Source organism: Eretmochelys imbricata, chromosome 11 (genome assembly GCF_965152235.1).
Source record: "Eretmochelys imbricata isolate rEreImb1 chromosome 11, rEreImb1.hap1, whole genome shotgun sequence".
NCBI lineage: Eukaryota > Metazoa > Chordata > Testudines > Cheloniidae > Eretmochelys > Eretmochelys imbricata.
Window position 1 is genome coordinate 46612216 of NC_135582.1, and position 22169 is coordinate 46634384.

Consider the following 22169-nt stretch of genomic DNA (forward strand, 5'->3'; position numbering starts at 1 on the left):
TCTCTCTGCACAAGTAGCATCATTCAGTCCTCACGCCTGCTGTCCTGACTACATCATTTCCACAGTGACTCAGGCAGTCTTCCCATTCACTGCCCAAAGCAATACCACTCTGCACTGGATAGCAAGAAAACCTAGGCCTGCCCTCTACTGCAGGTCCCAGTTCAGGGCCGTACAGTAATCAGTTAAGGTCTAGGACTTCATCAACCCTACCGCTCTTTTACCTAAACTATTCCCTACCATGCTTCTTTAAGCTTGTCCTTCATCAATCTTGTTAGTCAGTTCCATCCCTCTCAAGCCTGCTAGCTTAAACCCTACCTCATGGGTTCCTATATTCCCCCCCTCCTTCTCCCTTACCTCCGGGAGAAAGGCTGTAGACTTCCTCCCTGAGCCACTGTTGCTAGCCTCCTGGCTTTATAGAAGCCATGCCTGTTCCCTCACAGGTGAGCTTCCTTCTCATTAGCACCCTCCACACAACCTAAATATACCCTATTTTCAGCTTAATTGTCTGACTGGGTCCACCTGGCCTACTGCAACTCTCTGAAAGCCTATGTGAGGCATACACTCCATCCCACGGCCCCCAAAATAGTAAGATGAAACATATGCATGAAAGTTAATTCACAATTCATATAAAAATATTATAACCACTGGCCAATGATGTATATCATGCTAGGATTTTAACTCATGGCTGATGGATCCTTATGTTACTCTACTTAAAGATCAGGTTCTGTAACATATTTGGAAGTAGGCTACTAACTGACAGCACATCCCAAAATTACATGTCTTTTTGAGTGACCAACTTTTGCTGCCTTAGAGGACTGATACTAGCATTTCTTCCTTCACAAATACCTGATTTGCAGCATAGTGCTTTGCTTAATCTGCAATTGGGCTGAGGTCCACACAGAACAGGACACAGGCCTTACGTGGCTAGAGATCCCTCCTTTTCTTGTGGCTTCCAAACAACACTCCTTATTGGAATCAAGGATTCATATGCAAATTACACCCCCCTCTTTCAGAACAGGCTACTGCCCACAGAGGGATTCTACTTTAGCGCCTTAGTATCTGAACATGGTAACTTTCACCTATAGGAGTGGGAAGATACTCTTTCCGCAGCCCCTACAGGGTGAATTCCCCACACTCACTCACTAAGGTAATTGAACAGTTTGTCTATAGCTAGAGATAGGCAGAGCAGCAGCGTTTTCATGGGTTTTTAATATATTCTAGTAGGGATTTCTTAAGAGCCCCAACAGCAGAGGCTGCAGCGGGATTTTGCCAAATGAACACACAGCCCAGCAGCAGTTCAATGTTGCTACCTTTGTGTGTATTGCAGGCTACTTGTGGGCCCCTTAACAGAAGGGAGGTGATAAGCGGGAACCTGGTCCTGGGTAGGGAGAGCCCCCTGTGGTTATATTGCTAAGGATTCTTTTTAAAAGTGTAATGCCAAGCATGCACGAACAAACTTATGCTGGGTGATCACACTGCCTGAGAGCCAGTATCCTACACCCAGCGGGACATTACAGCTCAAAATAAAGGTTTTTCAAGTTGGTAGTGTGCTGAGTGCCGTAAGGATTTACATGCTGGCTTTCACAAGTGTGTGTGTTGGATATGCTAAATTTATAATTGCAGATCATGCTTCAGCCCAGACATGTACTTGTTCCTTTTCTTTCTACTTCAGCAGGAGTAAGGAAGGTAGGGAACATAGCTTACTCTTGCTGTAAAGCACGGACGGTGCTATAATATATGTTATAATTAACCGTGGTGACAGAGTCATCATGGTTGAACAGTCTATGAAAATATTTAGCAGTTTCTCAGAGACAGAATCTTACCTTAAGGTAGATTTTCCCAGAAGGAAGGCTTTGTCCTGTATGTCTGTGACTGACTGCATAGAACCCAGTTGTCTGTCTGCTCCTTTTCGAGATGCACCTAACAAAGCTCAGGTTTCAGTCCTAAAGGATGGGGCTTTAAAAGGAAAGTCTCGGAAAAGGTTGACATTTGAACTGTAACTCCTGAACTTTTGACATGGTACCAATTAAAGCAATTGGTACTTAAACGGAGAGATGGGAGCACTTTAAATTGCAGTTCTCCCCACTTCACTTTCTCAAGAGCCACAATCCCCATAAGAATCTTATTTTCCTATTTTGATTATTAATTTTTAGTTCTCTATATACCAGGTGTGTTGCAGTGTTCTAGAGTTAATATCGTTCGTGCTAGTGTGCAACATGCATGCAGCATACACTGTATTAGCCTAGAAACACCGGCCCTGATTCTGGACTGTTTCTGAGTTGTGCTTTGTGCAGCTCAGGAGCTTGTGCCTTGTCTGTTCTTTATTCGCCCACCTGCCTGCCCCTCTCAATCCTGAAGCTGACTGGGGACAAGGCCACTCCCCACCATAAATCAGAATGTCTTAAATTCACTCTAACCTCTACCCAGCATCCTAAGGGGCCATTATGACATGTGGGGATCCCCAAATTAGAGCTGTTCCAACCGTGCCACTTTATACAGAGTGTAAAGGAATCAGGCCTGAAAAGGTGAGTAGCATAGGAATTGTTATGGTAGCTTTATGCCACTCAGTGATTCCCATGTGCTGGGGGAAACCTCCACTTACATCAGCATTATGGCTGTTGCACCACTCTGGCAGCCATAGTGGGGCTATGGAGTACTCTCTTTTGTTTTATTGTATTGTCATGGTTCATTCCCCACTCTGAACTCTAAGGTACAGATGCGGGGACCTGCATGAAAACCCCCTAAGCTTATTTTTACCAGCTTAGGTTAAAACTTCCCCAAGGTACAAACTATTTTACCTTTTGCCCTTGGACTTTATTGCTGCCACCACCAAGCGTCTAACAAATATATAACAGGGAAGGAGCCCGCTTGGAAACGTCTTTCCCCCCAAAATCCTCCCCAAATCCTACACCTCCTTTCCTGGGGAAGGCTTGGTAAAGATCCTCACCAATTTGCTTAGGTGAACACGGACCCAAACCCTTGGATTTTAAGAACAATGAAAAAGCAATCAGGTTCTTAAAAGAAGAATTTTAATTGGAAAAAAAAGGAAAAGAATCACCACTGTAAAATCAGGATGGTAAATACCTTACAGGGTAATCAGATTCAAAACATAGAGAATCCCTCTAGGCAAAACCTTAAGTTACAAAAACAGGAATATACATTCCATTCAGCACAGCTTATTTTATCAGCCATTTACACAAAACAGAATCTAACACATATCTAGCTAGATTACTTACTAAGTTCTAAGACTCCATTCCTTTTCTGTTCCTGGCAAAAACATCACACAGATAGAGAGAACTTTTGTTTCGTCCCCCCCTCCAGCTTTGAAAGTCTCTTGTCTCCTCATTGGTCATTTTGGTCAGGTGCCAACAAGGTTATCCTAGCTTCTTAACCCTTTACAGGTGAAAGGGTTTTTTCTCTGGCCAGGAGGGATTTTAAAGGTGTTTACCCTTCCCTTTATATTTATGACATGTGTATTTTTAACTTTTCAGTCCTCTGGTTGGGAAGGAATTCCAATCAGAGACTGGAAAGGTCTCTTCAGTCACCCTGTGTCCATTGTAGTTGTAAGAGCTTGTCTTAGGAAGCTGTTGCACAGTCTGACAGATCCCATTGTTTGGACGTTTTCCTGGTATTCAGCCAATCTTTTTTCCCTTTATTACATCTCATTATTACCTTTGCATATTACAGCCCCCTATTAGCTCCCATAATAAAGGTCAGCATAGAGTTGGCTTTCCGCAAGTGGTTGTAAATTATCTCCCCCCCTCCTTTTTTTATTTACCAACACCACCATTATGAAATTATGAATTGTGCCTCAATTTTAGGTCTAATTTAAGATGAGTAGTATTGTCAGTGGAAGAATACTTAATAATATATGGTATTTTACTGTCACTTGCACCAGTTAAGTTAGAAATTATTGTCCTAGGCCAGGCTCCTGCAACTGGCTTCACGTGGGCGGTTTGAATGCATTTAGTGAACTGTAACAAGGAATCCTGATCATTAGGCTCAGAGAGGTAATAAAAACTAGAGAGGAAGAGTATAGCCCATTAGAACATTCATGTTGTAATTCTAACATTTAATAAAAAGTACATGAATAAAAATAATTTCCCGTGATTTGCACAGATGTGCATAATAGACTGGCAGATTTGACCCACTGCTCTTGCACCAAATTAATATAAGACCAGTATATACAAACTGCATTTCATGAAAAAATATACGTCATTCTCATGACTAGCCAAGACAGAATAGTGGTGTCTGTAAAAATATGCTGCTGAAGGTTCCTACAAAACGAAGTGCACCACAGTACCGATGAACAATCTTTGGCCAGTCTTTGTCTAAATACATTGGGCCTTTGATGGCAGAAAGCTTCCTAGGATTTTGTCTTTTATACTGGAAGAATCCTAAAAAGAGTGGAAGAAATTACAAGTCTTGTTTGTTTTTCAGTTTTTTGTCCAAAACCGGTACAATCATGGGAAGAGCCTTGTTGAAATCTCAGGCTTCCACCTTCTGGACAAGTGTTTGTACAAACTCTCACACTTTATAAGGACAGGTGCATTCTGATGAGAGATGCTTTTGTTTCACTGGTCTTGTAGTGCTACAGATCTCAGACCAAATTCAGACCAGAAATTATATTTGTGTTTATTTTCAAATTGCCCCAGAGTATCCTAGGCACTTTACAGAATCATATAAAAAGACCAAGTCCTTGTCCCAAAGAACTTACAAGCTAATAGCCTGTTCCTGCTTCCATTGACATCAGTGGTGCAGGACCAAGCACTAAAACCCTGATCTCTGGGCAGACAGTCCCCTGCACCCACACAAAGCTCATTGCAGGATCAGGCCAAGGGATGTATCTAACATTTTTCTCTCCAAGTTTTCCACCTTTGCACCCAATGTGGCAACTTCACAAGCATAGCATTGATGGAAGTGCTGGTGTAGACAGGTCTCCAGGCTCCTGCAGTTTTGTTCATCGCTTAACTCATCCAGAGCAGATGTAGAAGACCTGAGAATAAAACTGCTGACACTTTTTCTACACTAGAGCTGCACTGGTTTTAGCAATGACAGGAAGTTTTAGGGAAAAAAGACTATTATAGACAAGGCTTAATTTTAGATGCCCTGCAAGAAAAGGATGGCCAGGGAAAGGAGCATGGGAGAGCAACGGTTACAGTCCTAGGATTACACCGTACCCTGATTGCATGTGGACTCATCTTGAGGTTCTGTTACATACATTGCTTCAGCTTGTCATTCAGATCAGATACGTGTATGTCCTTTGGCCTGTCTTGGGATACATCTACAGGGAGGTGTAATTCCCAGCACAGGTAAACGTACACATGATAGCACCTTAAAATAGCAGAGGGGCTGTGGTGGCTCGGGCTGGCCCCCTTTGTTTGTACCTGGAGGTCAGGCAAGATTGTACTCAGGGCAAGCCTACCCTACCGTGCTACTTCGGGGCAGTGTAAGTTAGATCAGATTAAGCAGTAGTGTAGACCTGCCCTTAGGCAGCTTGAGCAGAGCTAGCACAGGTATGCGTACCCATGCTGGGAATTACACCTTCCAGCATCTGTGTAGACATACCTTGTGTCACAGTCCTTCCCATCAGTGAAGCAGCAGGTATTCAAGCAGCAGCTGGTTTTGGTTAACTTTATTTTAGCAATAAATCTCTAATTGCACTAATCCATTTTTTTTTACCTATAAAGTAAAATTTTCTGTAATTTTTAAAGCATAGATTTCTCTTGTCACGTTGAAAAAATGTGATTGCTTTGTTACTTTGATTTTTTTTAGCCTCTTTGAAAAAAAAAAAAGATTAAAAAAAGAGAACCCCCAACATATTGCTCATGTTCACACTGCATTATTAAAGTGTGCTAACTGAATTTTGGATGTGCCAGCAACTAATGTGGTAGGGCAGCAAAACAGTAGCAATTAACTGCACAGATATGCTACATAGCCAGAATACTTAGATGTATATGTGTGCCAGAGCAAATCTCCACTACCTCCCAATCTTCCGCTGGCCTACGTGCGGGCTGCCCTTTAGCTTTTGCCAGGGCTGAGTAGTCAGCGAGCTGCATCTGGCTCCCTGCAGCCACCATGCTCCGCTCTCTCTAAGCTGCATATTGACCTAGTGGAGAATCAGGGACACAGGGCTACTTGCATTTTTTCATGTAGACACATGATTAAACACTTTGCTGAATTAGGCCTTTAGGTTCCAGTGCTCTCCACAATCTCCCTAATCACTGGATCCTTGGTGCCCTGATCCTATTGTGAGTAATTCTAGTCTCTCTGGTTTGCTGATCGCTGTGTCAGTCATACTCCATCCGCGCTGTGAGGGAGTGCATGTTGCTTTGTTCAACAGGTAAGGAAAAGAAAATGTAGCTTGGTACATTTAGCCAGCGGCTGTTCTGTACTTAGTGGTTGAGTGCGCTGTAGAAAAAACCTGACTGGAAATAGGTGTTGTCTTCGCTGTATGTTACACTCTTTAGCGTGGTCTCCACACATCAATAACCTTGCAGTTGCTGGAGTTTGCAGTCATTAGTGAAGCTAAAGTCTCTCTCACACTATTGGAGCATGGGGCAACGTTCCAGCTGTTGTAACAAAGTTCCCAAACCTCAGTTAAAAGCAATACAGTGACCCACCTTTTGATGGAACAGTTTTCTCCTTTGTGTGGATTTACTGTTACAACTTTATCTTATTTCTGAAGCGGTGGCACTGTTTTTTCAGCTGTGAGAGGGATGTTGAATATTGTACCAATAGAGCACTTTCTTCCCCTCTTATAAAGGTGGAATGTTCTAACCTTCAGAATAGCATTCTCCTCCCCGCATGTAACCTTGCCCTTTATACAGGACTAATAGTAGCATAGAAGATAACACAAAATAATAAAGGGAGAGTTATTGCACTTAGATGCTGGGCTATTAACTGATAGGTGCCTTGTTCCGAGATGATGAGTGATTGCCAGATATTTTGGCTCAAAGCTAGACACCACAACAGTCCTTAATGGTGACTGATTCATTTGGCTGAAATATGTCGCTATTGTAATTCAGCTATGTCATTAATCTGATTGAGTGCCATCCAGCCATTAGAATTGTATGAGAGAAAGGTAGCTGACATGTGAGGCAAGAACACTAACCTCTGCATTAGACTATAAAATAACCATTAGGACAACTAATGCTGAAATTGAATTGCTTCAGAGAAATTTAGTTTCCAAGCATAATATTAATTAGCTATAAGCCTGATGAATATCAAGAATTAATTAAAACTTTTCAGTGGCCTATGTGGGTTTTAAATATTATCATTATTGCTCCAGTATTTTTAGATCTTATGCTAATTGCTAAATGCTTTTTAGAAAGCATGAATGGAATAATCTACAGTAGCGATGTGAGGTTCAAACAATTTACTGCATTAAGAACTATTGCTTGGCATCCTCCTACATAGTTTTCACTTTTTCTTCTAAAATTGATCTGCAGTTTTTGTTAACTCCTTTGTACGTGGAATACAAATCAAAAGGACGTGGGTCAAGGTTTACAGGCCCAAATTTTATCCGTAGTATTTCTTTTCAATAAAGTTAAGATAATTATAACCTGGAAACTGTCTACTTTTATTTTTGGTAAAGGGACAATAGCTACAATACCCCAGAGATTATTTTTAAAATGTATTTAAAAATGCTAGCAAGAATTCCTGATTATTTTTGCCATATAAAGAAAAGGCCTCAAACAGACTAATTATTTAGTGCATAAAACAGTCACTGATTAACAAACATGAATAAGCTATGAATTATAACGGGAAGAGAATTCATAATTAAAATCAGCATTTGGCTGTCTCTTGAATGTCATCTTAAGGCTAAAAAATGCTTCCATGTTTATGACACAGGATGTGTGGATGCATAATGATGATGATGAAAAAGTTCCTCTTCTGAGTATTAAAGCAGGAAAGAAACTGGTTTATAGTAAGACACGAATGCTCGTATTGCCATTTTCTCAAGCTATGTTACTCTGCACAGCCATCAGCGGGGATCTCGTGAAGAGAGGAATCTGCAAACATAAAATCAAAACATTACCTTAAATTATATTTTTGTAGAGGCTTACTTATATTTTTTAAATCAATGCCTGCTTTATGGAGAAATAGTTTTGTTTTGAATATTTGAGAAGGGATGTAGACAGACACTCATATTTTTACAGCATTAATTCTAACATCCCAGCAGCTGGGAAAATGCTAGCTCATTATTTCATAAACAGTTTTGTAATATTGACATCAATTCAGTTGCTAGAAAATTTGTATAACATGCTCTTTCCTTCCTGAGGAAAATGTCTGTAATATTACCATTTTTAAAATATACAGCATGTAGTAACACAAATATATAGTTATGGAGGTTCCTATTAATTTGGCGGTGCTGTGTTACAATAGATTAAATTCCTTATTTTTTTTCCCCATAAGAGAACCTTAAACTTGGGAGTGGCTGGGTCATTACACATATTGAATCTATTTCCCTAAAGTTAAGTATCCTCACACCTTCTTGTCAACTGTCTAAATGGGCCATCTTGATTATCACTACAAAAGTTTTTTTTCTCCTGCTGATAATAGCTCATCTTAATTAATTAGCCTCTTACAGTTTGTATGGCAACTTCCACATTCTCTGTATGTATATCTATATCTATATCTATCTTCTTACTATATGTTCCATTCTATGCATCCGATGAAGTGGGCTGTAGACCACAAAAGCTTGTGCTCTAATAAATTTGTTAGTCTCTACGGTGCCACAAGTTCTCCTGTTCTTTTTGCGGATACAGAATAACACGGCTGCTACTCTGTCATTAAACTTTCCAGTGTGGGGAGTACAAAATTTTACTCTATATTATCCTAAACAAGTGACAGTAAACATGTAACAGCTTAACACTATTACACTTGTTAATCACTCTTTACTTTAAGGTACTTTTATAATTAATTGTATACATGGTTAATAGATATTACAGACTGGAGTGGTATATCTTATAGTTGGGTATAAGCACATCCGTAGATGGTGTTTATAGATGGCTATAAGCCATGGTTACAAACAATCTGTTCACCTGTTGGAGCCTAACAATCTCTAAATCAATTAACCTCTTATCAAAACACCTATTAATCGTTTATAATATTAACCCTTTATAAACTATTTATAAATGTGCCCTTAATATAAATGGTGACCATTTTTTTTCTAATGCCCCAGAGCCGGTGGTGAGTGGGTGCGAGATATAATTTCTTTTTCATATGTATGTCCCATGTAACTGGAAGGACAGAACACAGAAGCTTACTGCAGCTAAATATTCCAGAACATAAAGATGGGAATTGTGTTTAATACAGTGATAGTCCAATGAATCCACTGCATTGCCAGAACGTGGAATGGTTATTCAGAACATTCAAAGGGACTAAGGTCCTGATTCAGCTAGGTACCTACATACAATGCCTAGTTTTAAGCAATAATCCCGCACGGAAGTCAATGAGAAGCTTGGCACCTGCTGAAGTCATGTAAATGATTGGTATTAAACATAACTGGTAAAATGGTAATCACTACAGATGTTACTCACAAAGGTAAAGTTGATTCTCTCTCTCTTTTTAAATAGTGCTGGCCCGAAAGGAGATAACATTTATGAATGGAGATCAACTATACTTGGACCCCCAGGTTCTGTATACGAAGGAGGTGTTTTTTTCCTGGATATCACATTTTCGTCCGATTATCCATTCAAGCCACCAAAGGTAAGGGTAAGGTTTTTATTTATAGTGACCAAGATTTTTAAAAATGACTCATGATTTTTTGGAGAAAGGCCTTGCTTTTCAGATGAGTGCTCAGCACTTTCTGAAAATTAGGCCCTTTTAAGATGTCCTAAAAGATGCCCCAAACCACCTTTGAAAATCTTGGCAAACAATTTCAAGAAATATGTCTGCTTCACAATCCATATGTTTTTTTTTTTTCCAACTTTCCTAGTGGTGAATTGAGTGATAATTCTAAAGTAATTGGTCAGGAGTAATAGGTGAAAAACTAATTCCAATAAAAGGTGGCTTCTCTTTTACACATAAGTTTCATAGCAATCAGCAACAAAAAGAAAGGATATTAGAACTGAATAGATTCAACTAAAAAATGTAACATTGTACCTTCCAGTTGGCTAAGAATCCTGTGATTGGATCCATTATTATAAAATGTCAGTGTAACTGAAACTGATTAGATCTGCCTTTTTGACTGCCACTGCACATTGACGTGTCTTTTTTATTTATTTATGTATTTTGGTTCCTTGGGGCACTACAACATAAAGAATAATGCATTCTCAGACTTCCCGAAAAGCACAAAACACAAACCATAATATTCTTTGACGTAAGTTTGTTTTCATGGAATGATGAAGAGTTTTTGCAGAATGTTTCTAATTCCACATCAAGATTACACTATTATGTTGAATTGCGTGAGTTTCATCAGCCATTCAGATTTGTCTCCCAAAGTATAGTAAAATGAAAATGGATGTTTTACTCATCTCTGCCATAAACTGTGCCTTCTGCAACTAATGCACTGAAATATTTCTTACTCATTTTGTTTATGCATAGAAACCATTTTCATACTATATGAATATTAATCTGAAATAAATTAAAACAGAAGTATGATGGCACTTACTGCAATAGAAATGCTTTATAAGTATAGTAATTCCTGCCTAACGGGGATGCAATGAGGATTTAATATGTAAAATGCTTTGAAGATGACAATAGCAATACATTCCCTAAAAAGCAATATTTAAATAGATACTAAGGTTGCACAGTTAGGTACTGAAAAGTAAGGAAAAGATAAAGCTAAGATTGCACATGCAAGCTAAACCCGGTCCATTTGTACATATGCATTGCAATAATTGTAATATAGTCTTGCTCATAATCAAACTGTTATTCAAACACAATATAATATTTATACTGAATACACGCTGCATTTGTAGTACTCTGTATGACTCGGGGTGCATGCCAAAGAGTCTGCAAAAAAGTGATTTACCTACCAAATGTGCAGTAAATGAGGCCAAGGCTCCTGAGGAGTTACAATGAATGAAGCAAAATGTGCACTTTTTTGATAAGTGCATTAAAATGCAGGGAACGAGAAAGGTCTCTGGAGACGTTCTGCTCCATGCAGAGTGCATCCTTCAGAACTTCTGCTACCCAAAAGGTAGGGATAGGCTATTCATAGATAGCACTTAATGGTTTTTGTCTGTAACTTTAGGTTACTTTCCGTACCAGAATCTATCACTGCAACATCAACAGTCAGGGAGTCATCTGTCTGGATATTCTGAAAGACAACTGGAGCCCTGCTTTGACTATTTCAAAGGTTTTGCTGTCTATTTGTTCTCTCTTGACAGACTGCAATCCTGGTAAGCAAATTCTAATTTACCAAGCATGAACTCTTGCTCATTTGCTGCAAAAATGATTCAATAGAGGATTCTCTACAGAATAATGCTGTCACTCTTAAAATAGATGTTTGAGATTAGAGATTAAAACCCCTTGTTTTATTTAAATCCATCTACATTTGTATCATGGCAAGATTGCTCCCTGCAATATATTTTCTAGCCTTCGCATAGCCAGTGCCAAGTTCACACTTCAGTCCTTAGCTCTCATATGGCTCTTTTCACTCATCCATCTTTAAGGAGGATAAATAGCATTATCCCATTTTACAGAAGGAGGAAACAGGGATACAGAGAGTTGACATGACTTGCCCAAGCGTACATGGCAGGTTAGTGGACAATCCAGAAACAGAACCCAGATCTCCTGACTCCCACTCCATTGCCTTAACCACTTGACCATTATATAAAAACAGCTTCCTATTCAGCCTCCTTAAATATATTTTGGGGGGGTGGGGAGAGACAGTACAGATTTTCAGTTTAAGAGGTGACTGTTTCAAACAGCTCCAAGACTGTGAAACTGGAAGGAATACGGGGTAATCCTTTTAAATCAATGGATTTATTCTGGATTTACACTAGGTTAAATGGGAGCAGGATTTGGTCAAGGGTTTTATCATGAAAGAGCCTTGAATTCGTTAATATACACTACACTATGCATCCAACACTTCAAATTCATAAAAATCCTGTAAATTAGCACGTACGGTTTATGAAATATCTTAGTTTTCATGTTTGTTCAGTTGAAGCTACACTCCGATGTTTTCAAATAAAGGAAGGGGTAAAACAAAGAAGGTGAAATGTTGATGGTGTATCCTATCCCAGTAACCAAACAACATTTCAGCTCCCCTGCTTTTCTTACTCTTTTATTTCAAGTTGTTGAAGGGGTTGCCAGGGCAGGGAGCCAGAGCTCAAACTGAATGAGACTGGGAGAGCGCTTTCCACAGTGCTGCCCTGCTGGGGCCTGGATACTTGACGGTCCACAGCCCGCCACTCCCTGCTCCCCCCACCCCCGTATAGCTTCGTTGTTCCCCCACCCACCTCTAGGGAGGGCATGCCACACCACCCAGTTTGAAAAACAGTGGAATAAACTGTCCAGGATTAGTAACCTTATTTTCAGAAAGACATGGACTCGTGGGGAAAGTTTAGCTTTCAGATACAAGTATGATCATCGAAATGGAGCGTCTGTGTACAAAGAGACAGTGAGAAAACTTAAGGGGGAGGAGAGTTGAAATAATAAAACTTGCTAATAGATGCACAGGTTTTTGAAAAATGTTGCTGTTTTCAAAAAGAGTTTCCCTATCCATGTTTGCAGGAGTTCCAGTAGATCTGGTAACACTTCTCAGCAGCAGAAAGATTTAAGTGGGCCCCCACTGTATTTATAAAATTAATCCTGATGATCCTGGGTCACAGGAGACCTGGGGAGCATAGGTTAACTAAGGGTATGTCTACACTGCAAAAAAACAAAAAAAAAAAACCAACCTGCAGCAGTGTGTCTCAGCACCTGGGTGATCTGACTCAGGCTCATGCTTTGGGGCTAAAAATAGCAGTGTAGATGTTCCAGGTTTCAGAGCCCAGGCTCCAAGCCAAGCAAGAACATCTACTCTGCTATTTTTAGGTCCATAGTGTGAGCCTGAATCAGCTGACCCAGGCTCTGCGCCTCGCTGCATGCGTTTGGTTTTTTGCAGTGTAGACGTACTCTACGAGAGACCAGTCAGGAGGTTCTTTACAGAGAATGGGCTTCCAGGTGAGGTGATAGTCATCTAAATTTTCATACAGTCGCACCAGACTCTGTGGTATTTAATAAGCTTGGAAGTAACCATCTGTTCTTTTAAGGGTGTCATGAGGAAATCTTTCAGATCATGCTTTTGTCACCTCTAACACACCTCTGATGTGTTAATCTGCACAGGAGTCGTTTGGCCTGCTGTGGCATGTGAAGTTCTTTTTAAGTTTAGCATTTTAAAAGTGTGAAAATATTATATATTTTGCATAATATCAAGCAGTTCCAGACACAAACGGCTCCTGGGCTGTTTCTAGTTTTACATAACTCCTAGCCTGTAGCTGTCTTTCAGACAGTCAGCTAAAATGAAAAGGTATAACATTTTAACACAGATGTCTGTCTGTCTTTTAAAGAAACTAAATGTTGGAGCCTGCAGATAATCAAAACAGATTAAAATCCTTCCTATTCATTCTGCTTTGAGTGTTTGTTCTTGAAAATGTCTTGTGTGTCAAGCCCTCTGCTACAAAGCCTAGCATTTTTTGGCCTCACAAAGAGGGTGTACTGGGAAGCAAGTGATTTTTAAAATATTTCCTTTTTTAATAGAACGATTTCTGATGTTGTTTTTCTTCCCTATCTTCCTCTTCTTTTACCCCAAACTGTTACAGCTGATCCTCTGGTCGGAAGCATAGCCACTCAGTACCTGACCAACAGAGCAGAACATGACAGGATAGCCAGACAGTGGACCAAGAGATATGCAACATAAATGACATAAACTACTTGTGCTCTGTGAGGGTGCAGGAGGCAACTTGACAGTGTGCAACAAATCTTTATAGCCTTTACAATACGGACTTCTGTGTATATGTTATACTGATTCTACTCTCTGCTTTTATCCTTTTGAAGACTGGGATTCTGCCCCCTAAAAAAGGTAAATGCTATCAGGAGTAGAACTTTGTAGCTGTAGATTAGTTATGTTTAAAAAGCCTACTTGCAAGTCTTGCTTCTTTGGGATATCAAAATGTATTTTGTGATGTACTAAGGATACTGTTCCTGAAGTCAACCAAATATTATAGTGCATTTTAGCCTAATACATTATCTGTATGAAGTTATTAAAGGTAGCTGTAGATTACTAGGAATTATGTCATTTGTATTAAACCCAGATCTATTTCCAATATGTGGTACATGCTGTTGTGAAAACTGTTTTAACTTTTACCTTTGTCAGTTTGTAATGAAAGGATTTCCTTTTCCCCTTTGTAGCTCAGAGAGCACCCAGTGTATCATCTCAAACACAATAAACATGTTCCCCAAGGAGCAGTTTCTTTGTTTTCCTAATTTAAATTAGTATTTGAGTGAATTTAAATATAACAGTGATGCAAAGCTATTGTATCGCAGGTCCCTATGGATTAATATACACAAGCAAAGGCTTGCTATTAAATGTTTAATGTATACCTGTGGATTGTTTAAAAGTAAAAATTTTCCACTGGATTTTTATTTTTTAAACAGAAAATATTTTCTGGTTTTTGTTTTGTTTTGTTTTAACTAACAAGGTTTTTTCAGTTAAAATGAGAGCAGTTAATAAGAGGTTGCTATGGCAGTTATTGTGGATAAATTAAATGGGCCCAATCCTGCTCCCATAATAGTCAACCTGAGTTTTCCATTCATTTGTTCAGCTGGAGCAGGGCCAGGCTCTTGATAGCTTGAGGCTTTGTTCCTTAATTTGAATGGCAAGAATGTGGCTCGCCCAGCCAGAGAACTGCAATTGTCCATTGAAAAGAGTCTTCCAAAGTCCGATTGGATGCTTTGTCAGCTCTCTGGGAAAGAAAGGAATAGAGGAGATTTAGACAGGGATTATGATAAAAGAGATTGGAAACACTTGTAGAGAAGTGCATTATTGCAAGTGAAACTGAAAATTAGAAGAGAGTTTTAGACTCATCACCAGGAAATCTTGTGTGCAACAAAAATGCAAGTGTATATTCTATACAGTTTGAAAACTACAGTCACTAATTTTCTGTTTAGGATGTTGATCACTGTAGTGATGACACTTGAGTCATAGCAGAGTACAGCTAAAGTGTTCATTGATCCCTTTAAAACTAATTTACAAATAATTGGCTCCTGTTTTAAAAGTAAATCTCTCCTATGTGACCTTGTGTTTTTGGACATGTAGCTCTTCCATTATTAAGATGTTCTGTACATTAAATGTGTAGAAAGCAGAATTTCAAGGTTTTAATATCAAAGCAGTGGAGGAATTTAAAGATTATCTAAAGTTAATTATCACTGTTACATCCCTGTTCTTGGGTGAGGTAGTCTTTAGCATGTGTCATTTGCTCTATTCTAAATATTTGTACCGTTTCCTCAGGGTGGCTCAAAGGACTATATATCCCATATATCTCTAATTAGATATATTTAGGAACTGTGAGGTGGATTTGGAGCTTGGGCTGTGAAGGGCAACGGGGAATAAGTTAGGGAACTGACCAATACAGTGGAGATCTTAGTGTGGTAATAAACTAGTGCAAGTGAACAAAGTACTGGGAACCACTGCTGAACTCAACCTCAGTTTCTCACTACAGAATTGTACATAGTGAGAAATAATACATATTGGCAAAGAAACATGCTTCTAAGAACCAAGGAACTATGCTACATACAAAGGATAACTAAAGTCTGGGGAGAGACTTCAAAGACCTTGCTGATTACTGTATGTAGAAGAATGCATGCACAACACTCCAATGAATTTCCAAGAAGGGGCAAAATATATATTTCACATATTAAATATGTGACCTACAGAATTCAGATATTTATAATCACAAAAGATATGCTATAAAAGAGATGTAATTCTTATTTTAATGTACTTGGTTTCATATCACACATCAGACTTCAAATATCTAGATGTACAGGTGGGATGCCTTCTTAACATTGCTCCATTCTATCCTTCCTAGACATTTGGTCCTTTACTCTGAATTCCCATCCTTTTGTTGGTTTGTCATGATTCTGTTCTTTTTAATGTAGTTTGTGTGTGTAAATTTTATATTTACTGAAGTAAAGGTTGTTTTTGTGTAAACATTTAAACTTTAAAAAAATAAGCTAATTTTGTTTCTCAACTTCTCTCTGCTAAACCAAGCATAGAAAGAAAATTTGTATTGTTAAATAAATCAATTAGTTGTTAAATGAGCACGTGTGTCTGTTTCCCTGGGGTTGGGGAGAAATCTCCTCCAGTCCTGACTGCATCCAAGAACTCCTACAGCCAATTTGAAATGCTAAATCAAAAGAGAAGTTGAAGTGTATAACAATCCATTTTCTTAGCTCTCCTAGTGTTAATCATCTCTGCTGGCAAATCAGTGTAGGGATGCATGCTTTTATTTTATTAAAAATCCAGTTCTGTGATTTCCTATCCACAACTACTAGTGCTGGCTGGAAAATGTCAACACAAATGACATTTTGGCAAAAAACATATTTAACATTTCAAAATTCCCCCTCTTCCTTTTCTGGACCTTCGTTTTTCCTCTCCAGAATCTACATGATTTGAAAGTCAAACACAATGAGCTCAACTCGCGCTCTGGTTGCAGGTCGTTTGCACCATTTGGAAAGCTGCCCTAAGAGGGCAGCCAAGGATTCCCCATCACAGGAAATCCTCACACAGGGAACTAGTACAGGCAGCTTTGTGCCGTCCCTTTCAGCATGGGTTTGTTGGAGGGCAGGGAGGAAAAGAAAGGTGCATACCAGGGCAAATGGAGGTTTGCAGTCTGCCAGCTTCTTGTCCACTACAGCCACTGCGTCTGCCTGCAGGCAACGTAACTTGGAGCAGGTTTGGAGCAGCTCTAAATTATGCCAAGGGCATTTTCAGAAATATTGTAGTATTCAGTTTCCCATGAAAAATGATAGATTTAAAGGAACAGAAGGTAGTTTATATTCTAAAATAACCTTATTTGTATATTTACAGAAGCTCCTGAATTATTCATAAGACAGCAGTTTCCTGGTCTATGGTATCTATTCTTGTAAAACATCAGCTAGCTAAAAGGGATGTGATCAAACACAGTGTAGGCCATAATGTCCTGTGATTATCAGAAATACATCACCGGAAGAGGAGGGGATCACTTGAGACTAGATTGTGAGAATGTAATTGGCCCGGAGTTGCACTGCCCCTCAAGCAGGCCTGAGACTGAATTAGCTCAGAGCCACAATCTGCTCCCTTCCTTCCTCCCTCTAGGAACATGTCTGTGCCAGCCTGTTAGCAGGTGCAGATTCATTCTCATTCTGCACTGGCTCACCTGTGTTGGGAGAGCATCGTGCAGGGTAGAGTCAAGGCTCTGCCCTTTGCTGGGGGGGAGCTGCAACCCCAGGGGGTTCTCCCCACCATTTTGTGACCTGTAAGGTGGGTACAGAGCAAGTCATAATCCTGCTCTTCACAGTCATAATGACATACTTGTTCTTCAAGGGATTTATGATTTATCTAAACATATTTACCTGTATATCTCTGCACCTCCAAAGGGCTTCCTGCTGATCCTGCATAGGCCACCACAGAGAGCTGCAAAGGAGAGGGCCAAGGAGCTGGCAACTGAAGTTACACTTTACATTAATCCTGTGGCCCTGAAGTCCCTTGGGCTCAACATATGTGGGGAAGAAGCAGCTACTTCTGCCTCTAGTTAAGAGTATTGTCTTCCATCTCCACACCTTGGCTGTGGGTGGAGGATGGATTTCACATCTCCAACCCTCCTGGTGGCCTCAATAAAGCCTGACTACTGGGGATGGATATGGGAAAAGTAGATTCCATGCATACAGAATACAACAGCTCAGAGGACAGTAATTGCAGTATGAAAAAGACGGGATTCTATTCATCCATAAAAATACTACAGTACTTATGTAACCTTGGTCATAGATAGGCAATCAGATCATTATAAAAAATTGCAACTCTGGAGTTGCTTTTGGAGTTGCCTATTGCAGGTATAAAATACCATTATCAACCTTTGTGCTTATGAAATCCTCTCCTAGTCACATTGTCTGTTCAGCAACATAACCACAGCAACCATTTTCTCAGCCCCACATCTACCACATGACCCAGGATTGCACTGGAAATGGGTCAGTAGGATCCCAGGACAACACGGGATATCAGAATCTGAAACACACGTATTGCGGGGAAGCACTGATGTTCCTGTTCTACTGGGCAGGCCATTTAGCCTTGCTGAAGTTATTATGAAAGCTAAGGAGGTTCTAAGGTGATTTGGTAGAAAAGCAGGTAGCACACTGATGGGATATTAAAAATTTGCTGGAGGTCTCAGAATACCGCAACCAGCTGGGGAGGTGAGTGATAATTGCTAGAATGTTTGTGGTACTGCACTTTTGTGCTTGAGGGGCAGCAATTTTAGTAATCAAGGAGCTGGACCACTGTTGGCCCTAACACATCCTGCAATTGTGCCTCTTGTCATTATCCCTAACTCCAGCTACAAAATTGAATGGCAGCAGAGGTGGATTACAGTTTTGTGGGACCCTGGGCCAGAGCAAGTGGGGGCTCCTCCCCACCCCTTCCTCCTGCCACCCCCCCCCCCCCAGCACTCCTGCCAGGGAGCGGGTGCAAGAGCCCTAGGTTGGTGGGCAGGCAGACCGGGTCAGGGCACCAGGGCATTCCAATTGGCTGGGGCCCCGTTGGCCCAGTGGCTAATCCGCCACTGAGTGGCAATTGTCTGTCAAATGGGCATTAGCTTTCCAAGGAACACCAGTAAACCCAGAAGGAAGATTTTGTATTTCTCTGGTACTGGCTGTTTGTAGGGGTAATATGTTCTTTACAAAGTAATAGCAATGTACACTGGGAAGGTCTCATTGCACAGAAGGAGTCCCTGAAGGCAAGTTATCAACCTGCTTCTGCACAGCCAGCTCATGTCATCAATCTGGGCTTTGTCTCCCTCTACAGAATAAATGTCAGGTCATGGTTTCAAGAGGAGCTCCAGGTGGCAAAAATTCCAGGCTCCACTGAATGAGCTGTCATAGATGAGATTTTTGGGATTTATATAGGTAGCTAATAGGGGTGAGCCTCTGTCCTGTGGGAGACCATTTTCCGGTATGCACCAACTGGACATATCCCTGAAGCAAACTGTTGAGTTACAAATCAGCAATCTAACATTTATCTGAGGAACCACTCAATAGCAGTAGGAAAGGATATATAGGGACAATAAATGAAAGCTAAATGAAACTGCTGAAGTACAATTGTGTGTGGTGGGATTACTTCCAATAAGTGATTGCAGCATCCTGTCTTTGTGCTTATATATTCCAGTACTTTAGATGTCCTTTATATTTATGAAAATGTGGATCAATGCAACTTGCTATTTTATGTTTCTTTTTTCAGTTTTTTTGCTAGAGCTAATATGCTAACTGTTCATTATCAGAACTATTTGTTACAAATATGCAACAACATTTTTCATTATAGTTCAGTGTACCATTGGTGATTTCCAGTTAAACTGTTTTATAATTATGGATTTAATGGCAGTAAGAAACACATTCACATAATCTACCTTTTAAGTTGCACAAATAGTTTTAGTAGATATTTTAATGGAATATGACTTGAATTATTTCCCTTATGTTAGAGCACAAATCAAAATTACATAGTGGTTTTCCTTGATGATTATGCTCTTTGTTACCTTTTACAAGGATGTTTGTTACCTAGTTTGGTATATAACATAAGCAACTAATTTACCTTCACCGAACATGACCACAATTTTTATTGCCTGCAGTATAATATTTGATCCAAGCATTTCTAAAATAGCTCAGGAAAATTAAGCCAGAAAATGGACTGTTGTTGTTTTAAGGGAAGTAGTATTAAGTGAATCCTGGAGAGATCAAAACTAGGCAGATTTCTACATTTCTTGAGCTATATTATTGACCTAGATATGGAGACTACTTGCTTTGCAGTCCTGAACGTGAAAGGTGTCAGAGGCAGCCCAATTCACTGGCTAGCAAAATCCAGAGGTTGTTAGCTTTGCTATGGATTTTCACTGACATGAGTAAAAAAAAATATGAAGCTGGCCATTATGTGAAAATGATGATAATAAAAAATACTGAACTTTTGCATTAAAAAGTAAAGCTAGGACAAATCAAACACTTAGTTCCAAACATTGGTCTTCATAGTTCTGTCAATCCCCTGAACTTTCATGGAAGTTGCACAACTAAATGAAATATTTTATAAATTTCTCCCTCATTGGTTTGAAACTTTGATATAAAAATTAACTTAATTGGGAGATGTGCATAAATAAGGCCATCCATTCCGAATTTTACACATCCCAATTTCAACATTTTGGCCTTGAAGCTGGATTTTCTGAATGGCACTAGGCTTAGTTCATTTTCTGGCAAGGACCCTCTACAGTCCTGAGAAGCCCTCTCTTGTAACCCAACCTTGTCCAATTTCATTGCTTCAGCCTAGGTGATGAGGACCGAAAGATACTTCTCATCAGAGCCCCTCAACAACAGTTGTTTAATCAGCTGAAAGAGTGATTTCTAACTGACTTAGGACACTTCTTCAGCAATTGCAGACTGGCCTATTTCCTTGGTGCTGTGATGGGAGTATCCTAAACATCTTCAGAGGATCTGGATTGTTGTTACTGCCTGGGAAAGAATTTTGTTCCTGGCACATTTAAGAGAAGGCTCTTCCCTTGTTGCTTTTAGTAAAGTGCTTAAGAAATGGCCACCTGCCCCTGCCAACACCCCTCATTTCCACATGGTTGTGAAAGGGAAAAAGAGAAGTTCTGTTGCCCCCACCTCACCTGGTTCCTTGAGGGACGAATTGTGAAGAACTCTGGCAATGTCCCATCAGCTCTTTGTCCACTGCTTTACCAGGTAGATCTCAGCTTTCAAAGCATCTCCTGGCTTGCACCCAGGAATTGATCTAGGGATTGTAAAAAAATAAATTACCATCTAAAATGAAACACAGCATTTTGTTTTAAAAGACCAGGTTGGAGGTTTTTGAGCATGTGGGTGAGGGTTACAATAGCATTACACCCTGGGGCGTGTCGGGTACATCCTGATCAGTGATGGGGCTGGAAGCTGGGGGGTTGAGTTAATGAGGGCACTGAGAGCTTCATGTACTGGCATCATAGACAGTGGTGTTTCAGTCACAGGTAGAGTACCTGTCTGTACATTCCCAGTTTGAGGGAATACTTGAATGGCCAAGTCCACTTCTCCCCCTCAAATATGCTAGGGGTGCAGGGCTGAGAAGGAAGGCCCAACAGCCCCACTGAGCATGAAGGGAGAAAGGGAAGAGCCAGAAACTCCCCATACAATATGGGGTAGAGGTGGGAAGGGGGAGAGGGGGATACCACATTCCCAGTATAACCCCCAAGGAGATGACCTAGATTCCTGGGGCTCTGTCTGCTGGCAGCTCAGGGAGAGGCACACTGTCCCTGGTAGGGATGGGGAGCCAAGGCAAACTCAGACTGTGCCCGGCAACCAATAGGGAGTGAGATGCCTCTCCCAGGGAGCTCAAGAAAGGGGAAAAGCCATTTTTGAGTCTGTCTGGAGCCAGCCAGGGCAAGGACCGGACTGGCTGTGTGGGGAGCTGGTGAGTCCCAGGCCTGCATGCAGGGTTCCCCCTGAGAACTGGCCTCTAGGGTCCTGAAAGCAAGATCCCTTAGCTGGGCTTTTCCTTCTCCACTGATGATTCCCAGTTTGTAGAGTTTTGCTGGGAAACTTCCCCAGCCAGGCTGAGTTAGCCCTCCAGCTCCCTAGGGGAGACCAGTCACCACATGGTCAGCTCTGCTCTGTCTGCTAGTTCAGGGCTGCTGCCTGCTGTGTATGTGTCTGGACGCTGGGCTAGGAGACTACAGTTTGGATTTTAGTACAGTTGTGTAATCTGCACCTTGAGCCCTGCACCTCTTTGTGGTGAGGGGAAATCCTGGGACCTAGGCAGCCTGATTCTGCATGAAGAGGATCCCTACTATGTGGCAAGTAAGTGGGGGTTACCCTGTGGTTAGAATTTTCCTCCCGAGCTGCTCTGGTGACCCGGCCAGGAAGGAGCGAGGGGGGTGGAGGCACTGCCAAATAAATTCATAGGAAAAAATAAAGAAGATACACCCTCCTGAGTGGGTGGCAGGATCCAGAAGAAC

The 22169-nt window shown here is 40.6% G+C and overlaps 1 protein-coding gene across 3 annotated transcripts in view; it reads left to right on the forward strand.

Annotated features, from left to right (window-relative positions):
- The window catches only part of UBE2E3 (ubiquitin conjugating enzyme E2 E3), an 85960-nt gene extending 69729 nt beyond the window's left edge, over positions 1-16231 (forward strand). For all 3 annotated transcript variants that reach the window (XM_077830244.1, XM_077830243.1, XM_077830242.1), the window contains exons 4-6: positions 9582-9714; positions 11204-11351; positions 13758-16231. In XM_077830244.1, the coding sequence (XP_077686370.1) occupies positions 9582-9714; positions 11204-11351; positions 13758-13855 (379 nt within the window). In that variant the 3' untranslated portion in view covers positions 13856-16231. The remainder of the gene's footprint in view (positions 1-9581; positions 9715-11203; positions 11352-13757) is intronic.
- The last annotated feature ends 5938 nt before the right edge of the window (positions 16232-22169 follow it).